General features: G+C 45.5%; 2 protein-coding genes across 7 annotated transcripts in view; one reads left to right on the forward strand and one right to left on the reverse strand.

Annotated features, from left to right (window-relative positions):
• The window catches only part of RIBC2 (RIB43A domain with coiled-coils 2), a 28,972-nt gene extending 13,016 nt beyond the window's left edge, over positions 1-15,956 (reverse strand). The window contains exons 1-5 of one of the 2 annotated variants that reach the window (XM_007502603.3): positions 15,596-15,956; positions 14,437-14,518; positions 12,721-13,065; positions 11,098-11,216; positions 866-1,060 (exon numbers count right to left, since the gene is read on the reverse strand). In XM_007502603.3, the coding sequence (XP_007502665.1) occupies positions 866-1,060; positions 11,098-11,216; positions 12,721-13,065; positions 14,437-14,518; positions 15,596-15,724 (870 nt within the window). In that variant the 5' untranslated portion in view covers positions 15,725-15,956. The remainder of the gene's footprint in view (positions 1-865; positions 1,061-11,097; positions 11,217-12,720; positions 13,066-14,436; positions 14,519-15,595) is intronic. The other variant, XM_007502605.3, reaches the window with a different exon arrangement.
• SMC1B (structural maintenance of chromosomes 1B) overlaps positions 15,957-18,896 on the forward strand; it is a 77,192-nt gene continuing 74,252 nt past the window's right edge. For 2 of the 5 annotated variants that reach the window (XM_016425550.2, XM_056797623.1), the window contains exons 1-2: positions 15,960-16,213; positions 16,436-16,624. In XM_016425550.2, the coding sequence (XP_016281036.1) occupies positions 15,976-16,213; positions 16,436-16,624 (427 nt within the window). In that variant the 5' untranslated portion in view covers positions 15,960-15,975. Of the gene's footprint in view, positions 16,214-16,435; positions 16,625-18,896 lie in introns of all 5 variants that reach the window. The other 3 variants (XM_056797624.1, XM_056797622.1, XM_001378427.4) reach the window with 3 other exon arrangements.

An 18,896-nucleotide genomic window follows, 5' to 3' on the forward strand; every position in this document is an offset into this window, starting at 1 on the left:
GAACAAAGTTTGAGTCTCCCATTCTTGGGGTGAGACCCTGCTACAAACTTGGATGTGATTCTTCCATAGCACATATTCAAGCATCATATTAACCAAATGCCTATTCTTCCTCCTTCTCTCCCTTCCTTCCTCCTTCCTCACCCTTAGCCAGCCTGGTCTAGTTCCTCCATCTGCTTCCATTCCAAAGGGTACTTGACTTTGAACAAGGAAGAAGTCAGGGGCTTCATAAGTTGGTATGGAGGGAAAGTGGGTACAAATCAAGGATGAAGCCAAAGAGGTCATGGCACCTGATAGCAAGTGGCATGAGTATATCAAGGAAAGGAGGCTAAATTGGACTTTGCAGGCAATTGGGAGCATGAACAGAGCAGACATGGCACAGAGAACCTTCTGCAGGGGGAGGAGAGGAAGAGGAATCAGATCAGAAAAGGGATCACCAGAAAAAAAAGAAAAAACATATAGGCCAAAAGAGGTGGAGACAAACAGGATGTCCTGAACATCATCTGACAGATGGAGGAAAAGTGGAAGAGATGACCACAAAGCCAGCTAGACCCTGAGAGAATCATAGCTGATCCTCTTGGGCTATGTGGGGCTGTGCCCCTTCCTCTGCACTTACCTTGTGGCCTCCATCCTGGCCATAGAGCTTACTTCAATTGAGTCATTCATATGGATCTGTGCCCTGGTCCCACCTACTCCAGGAGAAAATGAATCAGGGCTAAGGTACCACTTCTGCAAATAGAGGAACTGAGGCTCAGATAGGAAGCAGGTCCAGGGAGTGAGAATATTTCCAGGGCCCCCTGAGCTGTCTGATCTCTCAAGGAGGGGGCACAGTTGGGAAAGAGTGCAGAGAAAAGTGGTAGGGTGCTACCTGCTTCTCGTGGACCTGTTGCTTCTGGATGAGCCAGATCTCCTCAAGTTGCTCCTTGGTCCACCTCCTACCCTGGCCAAGCCGGTGGGAGGTCTCGGAGGGGAAGTCACTCTGCAGGGTGTTGGAGATCTCTGTCACATTGTCTTCCTCTTCCTGTTTGCGCTCGAGCCTTCTCCTTTCCACTGCTTCAAGAATCTGAAAGGTGCCAAAAGCCAGGCAGCCTTGTGAAGGGTATGAAAGGCCCAGGTCAAGGCCTGGGGTCCTAACCTGCCTCTGCCAATTATCTACCAAAAACATGGACAATGGGAAGAAATGCTGTGGGAAGCATTATTCCTGACCTTTTCTGCTCTAATGCTCCACCCAGTCCTGGCATCTCCTCTTTTAAGCTCCCTTCCAGCTCCTACATTCCCAGTTCTAGGGCCCCTCCTCCCACAGCTCCAACATTCCCTGGTTTGGTTTTGTTTTTATTTACAAACTAAAATTTATTAAGCACTTCTTATATGCCAGGCAATATGCTAGATGCTGAGGATCTAAGAGAGAAAAGACAAACAAAAACAGCCTCTGCTTTCAAGATTGCACTGATCTAGAACACTTTATATTTCAATCAGTATGGTGAGACAGGTATAGAAAATTGATCATCTTTATTTTACAGATAAGGAAGTACCTAGTCCAAGGTCACTCAACTGGTAAGCACTAGGTTTGAGACTAAGGACTATAAACCTCAAGGCACCAAACCTGTATCTCTTTCTCCCTCAAGTTCCTTCATGGTAGCTAGAACCCCTTCTCTTTGGGCACAGAAAAGTCTGTTTCCCTTTTTATTTTAAAATGATCATTTTTTTGATAGAATTCACTCGTGAATCCATCCGGCCCTGGGGATTTCTTTTCCTGGGGAGTTCATTGATGGCTTGTTCAATTTCTTTTTCAGTAATGGGATTACTGAAGAATTCTATTTCCTCTTTTATTGATCTGGGCACTTTATATTCATCCATTTCACCGAGACTGTCAGATTTATTGTCATATAATTAAGGCAAAATAGCTCCTAATGATACCTCTAATATTCTCTTCATTGGTGGTGAATTCACTCTTTTCATTTTTTATACTGACAATTTGATTATTGATTTTCTTCTTTCCTTTTTAAAATCAAGTTAATCAATGCTCTATTTTATTGGGTTTTTTCCCCCATAAAACCAACTCCTAGTCTTATTAGTTCAATAGTTCTCTTTCAATTTTATTAATTTCTCTTTTGATTTTTAGGACTTAAAATTCAGTCTAATTGGGGATTTTTAATTTGTTCTTTTTCTAGTTTTTTTTGGTTGCATGCCTAAGTCATTGATTTGTTGTGGGTTTTTTTCCCCCTATTTTATTGATGGAAGCATTCAAAGATATAAATTTTGCCTTAAGTAGTGTTTTGCTTATATCTCAAAAATTTTGCTATGTTGTCTCCTTATTGTCATTCTCTTTAATGAAATTGTTTTTATGATTTGTTCTTTGATCCACCTTTTCTTATAATTAGATTTTTTAGTTTCCAATTAATTTTAAATTTGTTTTTCCATAGACCCTTATTGTCATTTTTATTGCATTATGATCTGAAAAGGATGTACTTATTATTTCTGCTTTTCTGTATTTGGTTCCTTTTTGGTCCCCATTCAGTTTTCTCCAGAGATCTATTATACCTAAATTTCTCAAAAATTTCATTCACTTTATTTACTTCTTTCTTGCTTATTTTTTGTTTAGATTTATCTAGTTCTGAGAGAGAAAGCTAAAGGTCCCCCCATTAGTATAGTTTTACTGAATATTTCTTCCTAAAGTTCATTTAATTTCTCCTTTAAAAATTTGGGGTCTATACCATTTGATATGTATAGATAGTACTGAATTACTTCAATGGGTGATCTATTACATCTATTTTTGCTTCACTTTTGTTTGAGATCATGATTTCTACTCCTGTATTTTTTACTTCAACTGAAGCACAATAGATCTGCTCTGTCTCCTTACTTTTATTCTGTGTGATTCCCTAACTCAAATATCTTCCTTGTGAACAATACTGTAGGATTCTGCTTCTTTAATGTAGTCTGCTATTTGCTTCCATTTTATGGGTGAGTTCATCCATTCACATTCACAGTTATGATTACCATCTGTAAATTTCTCTCCATCTAATTTTCTCCATTTGATCCTGCTCTCTCTCCTTTCACTCTGTTCCTTCTCACAAGCGTTTTGTTTTTAATCACCTAGACCTAATCCCCAATTCCCCCTCCCTCATATTACTCCCCTCCTTACTCTCCATCTTACTTACTTACTCATTCTTCTCTGTAGGGTAAGATAGGATTCTATAACCCAGGGAGTAAGACTGTTATTCCCTTTCTGAGCCAATTCCAACGAGTAAGGTTTACACATTGTCTGCTACCCTCTTCCTTCCCTCCACTGAAATTGTGTATGTGCGTGTGTGTGTGTGTGCACGCATGCCTCTTTAAGTGATACAATTTATCTCATTTTACATTTCTCTTCCCTTTTCTCTCAGTGCAATCCTTTTTTTCACTCCTTGATTTTCTTTTTTTTTTTTGCATGTCATCCTAAACAGTTTACTTCCATGCCTTCTGTCTGTACTATAATATAGCAGTGGTAGTCTCTCGGTGACCGAGAATGACTATTGTCTTTGTGCAGTTTCATCTACGGTGTACTCTCATGTGGCTTTGGAGTCCAAAGGCTGAGGCACAAAGTTTGTGGCACATGGGGCATGGGACGCCAGTTGTTACGAGAGCTGCGGTTGTGGCCTGGTGTCGGCGTTCACACGCAGCGGCAAGACATCGATGTCGCTCATCTTCAAAGGTGGCGGCGGCATGGTTAATGTGGGTTTGCCAGCTGCTTCTGTCAGAGGCAGCAAGTTCTAGTTGCTTTGGTGTAATGCCAGCCCACTTCAAGTTGGACTTTAGCTGATCCTTGAATCTTTTCTTTGGTCGGCCTTGTTTCCTGAGTCCAGCTGACAGTTCACCATAGAATATCTGTCTTGGTATTCGCTGTGGGTCCATGCGGATGACGTGTCCAGACCATCGTAGATGGGTTTTAAGGACCATGACTTCGATGGTGGTGGAGTTGGCTCTGTCAAGGACTTCCTGATTGGTGATTCGGTCCTGCCATCGGATCCTCATGATTGACCAGAGGGAGCATTGGTGGAATTGCTCCAACTGCTTCATGTGCTTCCAGTACAGTGTCCATGTCTCACCACCGTACAGGAGCAAACTGAGGACCACTGTGTTGTACACTTTGATCTTTGTTGCAATGCTTACACCTCTGTGTTGGAGGACTTTGGAGCGCAGCTACCCGAGTGCCTGGCTGGCCTTTTGGATCCTGGCATTAATCTCGTGGTCTAGGGACCCATCGTTGGCAATGGTGCTGCCCAGGTACTTGAAAGTATTGATGTTAGAAAGCTGCGTGCTGTCGATTGTAATGCACGGCTGGTTCGTTGGCCTCCCTGGTATGGGTTGGAACAGCACCTCTGTTTTGCTGAGGCTGATAGTCAGGCCAAACAGTTTTGTTGAGGTGGAGAACCTGTCCACAATGGTTTGAAGATGATTTTCTTGGTGGGCCATGAGAGCACAGTCATCTGCAAAGAGAGCTTCCAGGATGAGTCTCTTTGTTGTCTTTGTTTTTGCAGTCAGGCAGCAAAGATCGAATAGTGAGCCATCCAGTCGGTATTTGATGTAGACGCCCAGGTCTAGATCCATCACAGCATGTCATAATACTTGGGTGAAAAATAGGTTGAATAGTACTGGAGAGGGGACACAGCCCCCTTCTATACTCCTATACTCCTTCTAACTACTCTGATAATGATAGAAATTTTAAGAATTACAAATATCATCTTTCCAAGTAGCAATCTAAACAGTTTGACTTCATTGAATCCCCTACATTTTCTCTCTTACTTAGTTTTTTATGCTTTTCTTGAGTCTTATATTTGGATACCAAATTTTCTATTTGAGTCTGGTCTTTTCATCAAGAATGCTCAGAAATCTTCTATTTTATTAAATGATTATATTTTCCCCTGAAAGAATATACTCAGTTTTGCTGGGTAGGTGATTCTTGGTTGTAAGCCTAGTTTCTTTGTCTTCCAGAATATAATATTCTAAGCTTTATGATCATGTAATGTAGAAGCTTCTAATTCTTATGTAATCTTTGACTGTAACTCCATATTTGAATTATTTCTTTCTGGCTACTTGAATCATTTCTTCCTCCTTGGCCTGGGAATTCTTGAATTTGGCTATATTATTCCTTGGAGTTGTCATTTGGGGATTTATTGCAGCAGGTGATCTGTGGATGCTTCCTTTTTTATTTCCATATTATTCATTTTTGTAAGGGAATAATCATATAGATTCCTTCCATTTTTATTTTACCCTCTTAATCAAGAATATCAGGGCAGTTTTCTTTCATAGTTTCTTGTAATATTATTTTTAGTCTTTTTTTTTTAATCATGCCTTTCAGATAGTCCAGTTATTCTTAGATTGCCTCTCCTGGATTTATTTTCCAATGAAATATTCAATATTTTCTTCTATTTTTTCATTCTTTTGATTTTGATGTCTCATAAAGTTATTAGCTTGGGGCGGAGTCAAGATGGCGGCTTAGAAGCAGCAAAATTTCTGACCTCTGAAAACCCTTCCTTACCGATCACAAACTGAATGCTCCTAGGGTACTGAAATTCAAACTTAACAACAGGACAAAGGTGGGGAACCCTCCTTCTGGACTCAAATCAAAAGGTACGCCCCCCAAAAGCTGGAATCTGAGAACACTCGGGTCTAAGGGGAAGGCAGAGGGAAGGTCCCAGGACCCCTCCCCCCCAACCCAGAGGGCTTAGCCCCCAGCAGCAGTGGGAACCTCTGGGTGGGCAATGGTGCTGGTTTGGAGGGTCTACCTTGTGAGCAGCAGGGCGTCGGGCTCGGAGCGTCCAACATGGATAGCGGAGAGGAAGCCAGGGAGAGACCAGGCTGGGTCCTTCCATCTGGATCCAGTCTCACTGGGAGGTTTTTGCCTCGGGGCACATCCAGACCAACCAGGTTGAACCTAATCCCATCAAGACTCCTCAAAGCTCAGGGAGGTCAGGACCCCTCCCCACCTAGAGTGCAGGGCCTCTGGCAAGGACAGGAATCTCGGGGAGGGGAAAGGCACTGGGGAACTTTGTGGACATTGGAGAAGCAGCTGGAGAGAACTGGAGAGAGCCTGGACCGCCCAGCCTTCCAGGAGTCTTCAGCCTCAGAACACATACAGCACAACCCAATTGAACTTATTCCGATCAAAAGCCTCCAGAGGACAAGGAGGCTAACATTCCTCCCCTAGAGACTGTACCAAGAGATCTGACAAAGCTCCAAGAGGGAGACTAATAGCCCCAAAACCAAAAAAAAAAATGAGAGGAGCAAGAGCACAGACAAATACATGGAGCAAAGAAGGGGTAAACTCGAGTAAACAACAGAAAAAGAAGAAAGAAATTATAATAGACAGCTTCTGCACAGGTAATGAGCAAAGAGCAAACGAAACAGAGGGGGAGAGATCAGCAAAGAAAAAATCAGAAATCCCAGCAAATTGGATACAGGCTTTGGAAGAACTCAAAATGCAATTCAAAACACAATTAAGAGAGGCTGAAGACAGTTGGGAAAAGAACTTAAAAACTAAGATAAGTCATCTGGAAACAGAGGCACTTGAACTAAAACAAGAAAATAGTGTCTTGAAAGCCAAAATCAACCAAATGGAAAATGAGGCAAAAAAGATGAAAGATGAGGCAAAGCAGATGAAAGATGAGGTGAAGAAGATGAAAGATGAGAAAAAGGAGATGAAAGACGAGGTAAAGAGGATGAAAGATGACCTCCAAAGAAAATCAGACCAAAAAGGAAAAGGATAACCAAAAAGCCAAAGATGAAATCCAGTCTTTAAGAACCAGAATACAACAACTAGAATCAAGTGACCTCACAAGGCAATAGGACACTATATAAAACAAAACCAAAAGAATGAAAAAAATTGAAGAAAATATGAAGCATCTCATTCACAAAACAGAGGATTTAGAAAATCATTCAAGGAGAGACAATTTAAGAATCATTGGTCTACCAGAAGACCATGACAAAAGAAAAAGCCTGGACATTATATTACAGGAAATTATTAAAGAAAACTGCTCCGATATCCTAGAACAAGAGGGAAAAGTGGAGATTGAAAAATCCACACATCACCTTCTGATTTAATCCCCAACTGAAAACACCCAGAAATGTTATAGCCAAATTCAAGAACTATCAGACCAAAGAAAAGATATTAAAAGTTGCCAAGAAGTCATTCAGATACCACGGAACCACAGTGAGGATAACACAGGATCTGGCTGCATCCACACTGAAAAAAAGAAAGGCATGGAATATGATATTCTGGAAAACAAGGGAACTAGGTCTACAATCAAGAATCAACTACCCAGCAAAACTGACTATATTCTTACAGGGGAAAGTATGGTCATTCAACAAAATAGAATTTCAAGAATTTGTAAAGAAAAGACCAGACCTGAACAGAAAACCTGATGTCTAAGCACAGAACTCAAGAGAATCATCAAAAGGTAATTTTAAAAAGAGGGAAAAAAGAAAAACAAAACAAATAAAGTTATTAGCTTCTCTTTGCCCAAATCTAATTTTTTAAGAAATTATTTTCTTCCAAGAGCCTTTGATCCTCCTTTTCCATTTGGTTAATTTCTACTTTTAAAGAAACTCTTTTCTTCATTGTATTTTTGTACCTCTTTTTCTATTTGGCCAATTTTGCCTTTAAGCTATTATTTTATTTTTGCATTACTTTCATTTCTCTTCCTCATTTTTCTTCTGCCTCTTACTTAATTTTTAAATTCTGTTTTGGGCTCTTCCAGAGCCTTAAACCAATCTCCATTTTAATTTGAAGTTTGGTGCTGCTTTGATATCATTGTTCCCTTCCGAGTCTGTGCCTTGCTCTTCTTTGTCTCCATGATAAATTTTCTATAGTTAGGTGTGTGTTGCTGTTTTTGCTTATTTTCCTGGTTTTATTTATTTTCATCTTAAAGGTGGCCTCTGTCCTCAGGGTAGAGACACTTCAGTTTTTCCTTGCTGTTACCCTCATCTCTAGTTCTGGGGTTCTGCAAGTTTCAGTTCTTCTAAAAAGGTACGATGGTGGGCTTTGAGCTCTGAAAGCCACTTTCCACTACTGATTCAGTCTCCTCTAGGGACTGCTGATGGCTTGTAAGGATCAAAGCACTGTAAGATACCTTGTGATGGGGCTCAGGGCCTTACCTCAAGCCTGGGTAGGGGCTCTGGACCTCATTCTGAGCTTATATAGGTTAGGTGCACTCTAGACTACTTTGAACTGGGGCTTGGAGCCTCACTGCAGGATTGGGTAGGAATTTGGTGCCTCATCTTGGTGGACTCCCTTGTCCTGGGGCTTGGGACCTCAGTGCAGACTTGGGCAGGGCTCTGGGTCTCCCCTTCAGCTAGCACCAGTCAGGCAGGGACTGCCTTATGCTGGGGTTGTGGTCTTCCCCACTGGCTTGGGCAGAGGCTCAGAGCCTTATTCTGGGCTTACACCAGTCTGGTATACTGTGGATTGCCCTGTGATGGAGCTTGGGGTCTCACTACAGGTATAAGCAGGGGCTCTGGTCCTCTTTTTAGGCTTGAATGGGTCAGGCATCATGGACTACTTGTGCCTCACTTCAAGCTTGGGCTAGGGCTTAGAACTTCAAGGGGTGGATGTTGGATATTCTGCTAATGGCTTTGGCAGGGTCTTGGGGTCTCAAAGTTGGCTTGTACTAAGGTTCAGAACATAGAGTAGTAGGAAAGGAGGCAGGGTAGCTTGTACTTCTTGGGGAGGTTTTGCTTTCAGTAAAATAGACCATTTTTGGCCTACCTTCCAAGTTGTTTTCTGTAGAAGTGTTACTTCCCTCCATCTCATTGTTTGTTCTGTCACTCCACTACTCATTTTGAGGCATTATTTTAAGGTTAATTTGAGAGGATTCTAGATTTCCTGTGCTATTCTGCCATCTTGGCTCTGCCTCTCTGATCTTCACTGTTCTAAGCTCCCTCCCAGCTTTGACAACCTATCTTGCCAACCTTGAATGGAGCCTAGATGGGGTCAGAGGTCCTGAGTCCCTGATTGCCATTTCCTCCCTATTAGGCACCTAGGCAAATCCTATCCCATCACTTCTGTGGTCCTCAGTTTCCTCTGTCTGTACAAAGGGTGGGCCAATCTCTCTCTTTTCAGTTCTAAAGCCATGGTGGTGGGATTCCAAGGCTAGGTTGGGCACCAGGGCAAGCTGGGGTCCCAGGACTCCAACGGGGATCTTCATTTCTCTTGCAAGAACATTACCAATCCACATCGATGCAGCTGGGGCTTGAAGGACCTCATTTTCTATGCTCCTCTGAGATTAGAAGGCAGAGAGATTGGGAAACTGAGGTCCAGAAAGGGATCTTTGGTCCTTCATCCATCCATCCATCCATCTTCAGCTCTGGGGGGCATAGTGCCTGGCACACAGTTAATGACATATAGATTCTCATTCCCTTCTCCTTCCTTTGGGCCCCTGTAATGCCTCTGAGTGCTATCATAGTTGTTGTCACAGTTCAGACTTATTGAAGAAGAAGAAACACACCTGGCAGCAGCATTAGATCTCTTGCTGATCCTTCCCTTATGCCCCTATATCTGGGCACTTGGACCACATTCAACTGCCTAGAGGAGACCATTTCCCCACCATGCAGACCAACATGACTCAAAAGTTCAAGGACTTGCCTGGATCAGTCAGAGGTAGAACTAGTGCCTGGCTCATCTTGATGACCAGACTTGTTGCCCCTCTCTAGGTGGAGCAGCCTGGGATTGTATTCATCAGCCCTAAGGATGCAGAAATGAATCCTTTCACAGATTCTTGTTCTGGGTGGTCATACATGGTTATATAATATGGTTGTCTGACAGCTTCAGATCAAGCTAATCAAGCCAGGAGTCAGAGGGGACAGGCCAAGGTCCAGAGAGTAGACCAAAGTTGGTGAGGAACAGAGGATTTGAGCAAAGGAAAGAGCCTAATTCAAGGATCAGAAGAATGTGCCTGAGTCTAAACGGGTCCCAACTGTTTCCACAGTTCCTCCTGCCCCTTGTACCTGGGCTCTGATGTGTCAGGATGACTGGGTAGAAGCCCACAGATTGCTCAGTCTGGCTGACTCCAGGGATCCTACCCACATTTGTTCTGGGAGGGTTGTGAATTATTTTTCTGCAGTGCTATTCTGGAATGTGCTATAGGGGTGCCCTGCTCCCTTGGGAAGGCCATAGATTGGAAGGGCTGTGAATTAGGAGTGTCCTGCTTCTCAAGGAAATCTATAAATTCTCATTTCTCCTCATCACCATTCCAGAGTGCACTGCTGGGCCCTATTCTCTTAGGACTGCAAAGGTTCACAGCCTCAGAGGTTCCAATAAGTTATTCAGAAATGTCAAGTTCACATGGAGGCCTTGTCCTTCCTGTTACTAATTTCTTCCCCGTTGGTTTACCTGCTTGGACCCAAGATCTTTCTTTAACCAAGTCTTCCTCCCCTAAGATCTTTGTTTCCATTCATTTTCCTCATTGTTCCCTGATAGTCACTTTTTGGCCCTAAGGCCTGGATCTCAAAGCTCTCAGTCTCCTGCCATGCCCCAAAGGACTTCTAGGGGCATAGAACTAGTCCTTAGATAGATGCCAGTCCTCATTCCTGCAGTTCTAATGGAGCCCCTGCCTCAGTGTCCTCTGTCCTTTAATTTCCTGGCCAAGAGCTATCACAGCCCAATGTCTCCTTCTTCCTTCCTCCCAGGAAGCAGAACTGAAGGAAAGCAGAAAGTAGATGTGATTCTTCTGCTTGTGGTAAGTGAAGGCACAGACTGGGAGGGGACCAGCAGAGACTCCAGCAGGATGGAACATGTAGAGACCTCAGCTTTCTCTGCCCTCCCTCATCTGACTGTGCCCTTGTTGAGACTCTTGGTGTCTTAGCCCCTCTCTACCTACATCCACGCACAAGTGTCTTTGTGCACAATCATCTATCATAGATGAAAACGCAAAGACAATCGTCATCCTTGGTTACCGAGAGACTACTACTACCTACATCCAGCACACAGCTCTTGAGTTGAGGTGGTTTAGGAAGCAACAAGGAAGAGGGACAGTGTCTACTCTTCTGCCTTGTTGGCCAAAGGATCCAGGTCTCTGGAGGGGTTGTGTCACCCTGGCCTCTCCCCTAGCCCAAAGGTCAGCTCACCTGGTTTTTATTGAAGTCCTTAACGACTGCACACACTGCTCGTCTAGTGGCAAGTTCTAGTTTCTGAAGGTCCATGGCAGTTTGGTCAAACTCCAGCCTGCTCTTGGTGAAGATGTCCTCTGAGAGAAAGGAATAGTCATGATGGAAGTATTCAGGAGCACTCCCCTCCCAGGAGTATGGGAGGTAAACTCAGGGCAGGGATTGTTGCGCCCATTTTACTTCACAGAAGGAGGCCGATGCCCAGAGTTCTCTTGGCTTAAAGGCTGGGAGGGTCTATATGAAATCACAGAATGATTTAATGGAAGAAGGCCACTCAACAAGTTAGCCTGGAGTAGGATGCAGAAAAGCTGAGAAGGGGAGATGAGGTGGAGGAGATCCAAGGGATCCTTCTGTGAACCTTAAAAATTCTCAGACCCTACTTCATAAGGTTGGATTGTGAACCTTAAAAATTCTCAGACCCTACTTCATAAGATTTGGTTAAGACCATTCCTCATTTGGGCAGTGAAGGTACTTGATCAGGAATGTGAGAACTCTACTTCACCATACTTAAGCATGCCTTAGGGGAAGATAAAGTTGTAAACTCTTTGCTGAACAATGAAAAGTACTTAAACCCATACTTATAGTAAGACAAAAAGTTCTTAAGCCATGCCTATTTTGGGATATAATACAAAAGGGTACTAAGTACCTATAAAGGTCAGGCAACTTGTAAACTTACAAGGAGCAAAGAGGTGAGAATTTACTCAGAGATTCTAGTCTACTCAGGTGTGAATTACTCAAAAGATTAGTCTTCTTAGGTGTGAACTGAGAATGGTCTGTCCTTTGAAAAATGTCTACTGTGATTGGTAGATGGGAGAACTTAGGGAGTCGACATAGGAGAAAATTCCCTTTATAAGGAGATGAAAATCTGAGAGCAAAAAAACAGTCTCTTGAGACAGTCTCAGGGAGGCTGACTCTGGCTGGAACTCCTTCTGAGGAGACTCTGTCACTAGAATCCTTGCTTGGACAGATCTTGTGGTGAGTGATAAAAGACTGACTGATCCCTCTCTTCCTAGGCTGGCTCATGCCGGCCTAGGCTGGTATAGCCCTTTTCTCATTATTTCCTTTTTCTCTCTTTCTCTCTTTCTTTAATTCCTCATTTGTATGAATTAAAATCTCTATAAAACCCAGCTTACTTGGGTATATTTAATAATTGGGAATTTTTCCCTGGGGACCACCTTATATATATTGATTTAAAAACAAGACACTGTAGTGAAAACATATTTTCTGAGGTCACAATTTACTCTCCAACTCTTTATCTACTACAATTTATATCTTCCACTATTTTAATCAATACACTTCAAATGCTCCCTCCTCCTGATACCACCCACCTGGCCCCAGGCTCTAAGGACCAGGCACCAAGCATACAGACTAAACTTCACCCTCCAATGGTCAATCAGCAGACAAACGTTCATCAGGCAACTGTGGACCAGGCCTCTCTAGGACTTCGCAGGCTAAAGAAGGAACTATTCCCTCATTTCACAGAGGAAGCCAATGAGGCTTGGGGCCCAGGTTTCCTCAGTTCATGGTTTACAGAGGCAGGACTTCCCCAACTTAGAGAGCATGAGATGGTGGCTCTGGACATACCTGCTAATCTGTGGTCAGCGAGAGCATTATTCCACAAGTGCTGGTGCTCAAGGGTCCACTCCCTATTCTGCTCCTGCTGGGCCTTCTTCCTCTCCTTGAAGCCCAAATCCTCCCCCATGAATTTCTGCATCCCAGAGATGCTGTTCTTTTGGACCTCAACCAAAATGCTGGGTCGAGTATCTTTCTTTATAGCCAGGGGGTTGGAGAGGTCAAACTCCCGGCGACTCTCAGGCTTCTGGAAGGTCTGTCGGAAGTCAGTAATGGCTTTCTGGAGAGTCTGCCTGTCCCTCTTCTGCCGCTCCTCCAGGATACATGCAATCCGATCATTCTGCCTCATTTCCGCTCCTAGGCACGGCATCACAGACATTGGACCAGAACCCAAGGGCAATAGCCTGGGCTGGAAAGGGGTATGAGGGATGGGAGCTCAGACTGGGGACATGCTGAGGTACAGATTCCCAGGAGAGATCCCAGGGAGATGTCCAGCAACCCAGGGCAGATGGAGGAGGATCCCTGCTTAGCACTAGAGATGTGCACTGGGAACTCTCCCCCAGACAGGACTGACAAGACCTTGAGTCAGGACAAGGGCTCCTAAATAGAAGGTAGAGGAGAAAGAAAATATAGGGGAAAGACAGAAATAATCCCAGAGTCTTTCCTCACAGAGACTCTGAGTTGGGAGGCTCCATGATTATCACATAGGTATCCTGATGCCATTGGCACCATCCAGCCTCTGCCTGACAAACACTAAGAAGGGCTCACCCTTGGTCATATAGCTTGATGGTTTCTGGAGGTGCTTCCTTGGCCACCTGGCTTCTAAGGGCAACACTTTGGTCATCCAACTTTTGCCTGATGACCCCTAGGGATACACCCTTGGCCACTAGGTCACTGCCTATTGACCCCTGGCGGCTTGCCACTCCACTTGGGAAGTATTCTGAATGACTGGAGACCCTTTGGCCTTACTAAGGCAGAGCCCAGCAGTATTAAGACTCTTTAAAGGAATATGTCCTAGAGAAAAACTGTGTAACTCAGGACCCAGCTGGAGTAGTGTTCCTTCCTTTTCTGGTCTCAGTTTCCTTGAGTGTAAAAGGATGGGGTTGGAATCTAGGGATCCCTCAACTTCCTTCCAACTCTACATCTCTGACACAAGGAGACTTTGTGGGCCTCAATTTTCTCATGTGTCAAACAAAGGGGGCATCAGCTTCTGACATAAAATGTGGCCCAGACTGAGGTGATGTTCCCTGAGGCCAAGGCCATTTGTCCCAGTAAAGGCAGAAGTGGGATTGCTGTGGATGGATATTTCCTTCTCACCCTACCAGAGTGGGCCTGTTCTGAGCATTTCTTCCTCTGCCTTTAAACACATGGTTTTGTTGGGAAATAGCAGGGCCCACTCCAGAAACTCTGATTCTGTGACTAACATTTCTTGGGTCATGATAGTCAATGGGTTTACGAAGCTTTCTTTGGAGAAGGGGATAGCAGTGAGTGCTGAAGAGTATATAAGCTCCAGCCTCCCTGAATGTGTTGGGAAGGAAGCACAATGTTTGGAAATGGCAGATGCACAGGAACAAAAGGCATCAATAGCACTCAAAATTCAGCCTGAACCATTTAAAGGGAGGATGATACAAAATTCACCCAAGGTTACAGTTGGGGGGAAGGAATGCTGTGTCTGTCAGTGAGCAGCAGAGGGAGTGGACTTTCAATAGCCTCTGAGCAGCAACTTACCAATTGTCTCATGCTTCCCTTTTTCTGTCGCATCTTGAATTTTCCGATCATGAACCTGAGCTTTCCAGGCTTCATAATCTCCCTATTTGAAAACGATTTAAAAATGATGAGACATCTGGCTCCATTGATAGGAACCCCTCCCCTTACCAAAGCCTGCCAGTTTTCTTCCTTTTACCACCCAGTGGAGACTCCTTCCTCTTCCTCTTGGTAATTCAACTTAGGACATAATGCAGAGATAACTACAAATCTCTATTGGGCCATTGGCCTGAGGACCTTTGGAAAACATCCAGCCTAAACCCTGACTTCAGAAGCCCAAATCCAGGAGGTAAAGGACAGATCACCCAAGAAAGGCTCCAGCCTATAGACTCCAGGCTTTTTCCTGGCCTTGAGGCCAGTTCTTTCTGGAGTCCCATTGCTGCCCCAGTTTAGGAGTGTGTTCTTCCCAGTGCAGCAAAGACTTTAGGGGTTATGATATATATCTTATGGCTAAGAAAATGGAGGCCACAAGGAGTTAAGGGGCTTGAGCAGGGTCCTACAGGTCCTGGGGGCAGAGGGTAGTAACAATCTAACATCCTCATGGAAGTGGGGGTCTAGTCCAATCCTGATGTTCAGCAGGACAGCAAAGACAGAAAAAAGCTGTCCAGGGAGAGGCACACTGCCCCCATGGTTGGCCCACTGGATATATTTCACATAAGTTGGTAGGATTTCAAGGCTGCCCATTTGGACAACAATACCCCATCCCCCAAGCTCTTTGGAACATTTTTTTTGTCTGGAGGGTTGAGCCCAGTACCTGGCCTCTGGTAAGTCCTCAAAAAAATGCTTGCTGACTGACTCCCTGACCAACAAGCAGGCTGTAACCAAATGCTCTCCCTCCCAAGAAGACCCCTTGGAAAAGCCTGGGCTTCTGCTCCTCCCATTCCAACCATTGTCCCCCTTGTTCATTCCCACTCTCCAAGGCTTCTGAGGTTCCTGAAGCTTTAGCTCTAGGAATCTATGCCTTTGGGCAAATGACCTGCTTTTCTTGTGCCCAAGTTTTTTAATCTGTAAGGTTCTTTGTTGCAGCAGCTTACTCCTCTGCAGAGCTGGGTCTCTGCCCGCATGCCTCAGTTCCCCACTCTGCAGGGCTGCAGGTCCCGCCCTCCATCCCTGGTGTGCTCACCCCCATCAGACGCTCCCTGGCATTGAAGAGTCGGCTCTGCAGCAAAACCTCAGCTTGCCTCCTCTTGGCCAAGGCGAATGCTGTCTTATGGTCCTGGAGCTGCACCACGCTGCGGGACTTCCCAGGCATCTTGGGCAGAAGGTGGGGGCCGAAAGCCGAGGGGCCAACCTTGACTGAACCGACTCCGAGAAAGCCCGTGAGCACAGTGGGAGCATCAGGGAGTCCGGGGAGGGAGGAGAGGGGAGGAGGATGCTCCTGCGTTCCCTTGGCAACTTACGCACGCACTCGGTTCCTAGGCAACGGCAGGCGAGGTCAGAGCGTGTGCGTCACCCATACACACACACTAACTTATTCCTGCGCACGCGCACGCCTTTCAGGCGATGCCGCGAGAATTCCCCTCTGCCTCTCTCCTCCTTCCTCCGACGCCGCTGCCGTCTCCTTCCCGCGCTTACCTCCGCCGCCATCTTGCGTCCTCGACGCGCCCGGGGGTCTCCTCCCTTGCCGCCGTCATGGGTCGCCTGGACCGGCTGCTCGTGGAGAACTTCAAGTCGTGGCGCGGCCGCCAGGTCCTCGGGCCCTTTCGCGGTTTCACATGCATCGTCGGCCCCAACGGCTCCGGTATCGCCCAGGGAGGCCGCGCACGGGAGCCTGGAGATGAGGGGGGCGGGCCGGGCCCGGGAGGGGGTGGGGCAGGAGCTCCGATAATAGTAATAATTATAGTTAAAAGAGAGGGAAAACTGAGGCAGAGAGACACCCCAGGGTGGGAATGGGGTGGCGAGGCGGGTCAGAGCCTAGTATAGGCACACCCTGGTGACCTGACGCACGCACCTCCCCCACCAGGAAAGTCAAACGTGATGGATGCGCTGAGCTTCGTGATGGGTGAAAGGACGAGCAACCTGCGTGTGAAGAGCCTGCAGGAGCTGATCCACGGCGCACATGTGGGCCGCCCGTCCGCCACCACGGCCAGCGTACTGGCAGTATATGTGGAGGACAACGGCGAGGAAAAGACGTTCCGAAGGACCATCCGGGGTGCGGCGCCTGCTTCAGACCTTCCCATCCCCCTCGTACCTTTCCTCCTCCATCTCCCTTCCCCTTCCCCTTCCCCTTCATCCCCTTCATCCCCCTCCTCCTCTTCTTCCTCTTCTTCCTCTTCCTCTTCTTCCTCCTCCCTTGCCCCCTCCTCCCCTGACCCCTCCTCCCCTGTCCTCCCCCCTCCTCCGCAGGGCCCTCCTCCTCCACCCCCTCCCCCTCCCCCACCTTTCTTCATCTTCTTGCTCCTCCCCCTGCTCCTCCCCTTCCTCCCCCTTCTTCCTCTGCTCTCCCTTCTCCCTTTCCTCTTCCTCCTCCTCCTCCTCCTCCTCCTCTTCATCCTTCTCTTCTATCTCCTCCCTAACCCTCCTCCTCCTCCATCTCCTTCACTTTTCTTCATAGTCTTCCTCCCCCTTCTCCTACTACCTCACCTTCCTTTTCCATCATCTTCCTCTTTCCTTAACCCCCACTCTTCCTCCTCCCTCCCACTTCTCTTTCTCCATCCTCCTTTTCCTTCTTCCTCTTCCTCCTCCCCACCCCCCACTCCCTTCAGCTCTTGATGCGCAGCTTTGGCATCTAGCCATCCTCATTTTATTACCGACATCCTTCTGAAGGAAAGGTCTCCCCACTGCCTACAGACACTTGGCCCTTAAATGGAAACATTTTTAAATAAATAACCCTCCGTAACAAGTGGGCCCAAAGACAAATGAGAGAAACAGTATTAATGGAAACACCACTGGTGGTCCATTGAGATTGAAATTTGGGAAACTATTGTAGGTGTAAAAATTAATAAATATTCCTAGTATTTAAAAATACATGGGATTTTTAATAATAAATCAAAAGAAAGAGAAAAGAAAAAAGGTTCTTTCAGTCAAGTGAGCAAAGCAAAGAGAGCCAGAGACACACCTGCAGTATTTTACCAAAAGCACAAGCTCCAATAAAAGAGCCCCACAGCGTGGGTCTCAGCCAAATTTATCTCCTAAGCATCCTTACATAAAATGAGGACACTTTAAAGGATGCTGGGAATGTAGCTCAGGTGTTGCAAATTTTCCATCTGCACACTACTTTTTCTCTTATAGGACAAATGTTGGAGTTGTCATGGTTCCAGAGACTGAGCCCACAGGATTTCTTTGCTCAGGGCAGGCCATATGACACTGGGCTCATTTTACCTTTCCTATACACATTAAATGATATTTTAAAAAAAAGACCCAAGAGTGAGGAATCCCTGGGGAAAGCTCCAGGGAAGTAAGGTAGTGCCAAGAGATATTGTTATCCCCCTTTGCTGGGTGCTTTGGGCAGAACAAGGTCAATAAGTAAACCCTAGGGGAGTTCTGGATGGCAGAACCCTACCTCTTTCCCCTCTCAGACCAAATCCTTTGGCTTTAGCTTGCATTTCCTGATCTGGGTTCAAGTAGTGCTTAGATGTGTTAGATGTTGGTGTCCTGAGGTCAGGGACTGCTTGTTGCTGCCTTATTGTGCCTGGTGTCTAGTACAGTAATAAGACTTATGTCAGAGGCTTACCCGCCCCAGGTAAACTTTGCTCCTGAAGGATCGGAAGATCATCTCTCCCATTTGTTCGTTTCCCATAGTAGTTAACAAACATACACACAGTTTGGCAAAGAGTGGGCTCTCCCATTATTTATTAACATTTTGACCACTGGCCTTCAGTGCACTTCTTGGCCATATACTTCTTAGCTGTCACAGGCTTACAATTCTCAAATGAGATATCTCTTTTCTAACTTAAATAAAGCACCCTGGGAAGGTTATTTATTATGCATGAGAGCCTCTGGTCATTTGTTATCATCAAGCTGGTGGAACCCAGCCTTGCCAAGCTAAAGGATGGGGGAAAATGAGTGTTGGCCCCTGTGTGTCCAGTGTGCCATCCATTTCACAGATGTTACTTTGTCTCTGCTTAGCACAATGTCTGGCATATAGTTGGCACTTTGTGCTATTGACTGAGGTAATGGTGTCTCATTCCACCTCTATATTTTGTGTCCTTGGCTGAGGATGGTGAGAAATCTCCAAGAGAATTTGGCACATCCTTGTTTCACCTCTCCAAAGCACATCTTCCTCCCTGATGAGATGGGGCCATCCGACCCTGTTTAACTTTTTCCTCATCTATACAGCAAAAGGCCCTTGGGTCACTTCCAGTACTAAGTCTGTACAGGATCCCTGGATCTTTGTCCAAGCATCCTTCGATTATAGCATCCTTCCTGGGCTATCTTCTTGAGACATTTTCATACTTGATTTCACCCTTTTCCCCATGGTTTAG

Source organism: Monodelphis domestica, chromosome 5 (genome assembly GCF_027887165.1).
Source record: "Monodelphis domestica isolate mMonDom1 chromosome 5, mMonDom1.pri, whole genome shotgun sequence".
In the NCBI taxonomy this organism is placed as follows: Eukaryota; Metazoa; Chordata; class Mammalia; order Didelphimorphia; family Didelphidae; genus Monodelphis; species Monodelphis domestica.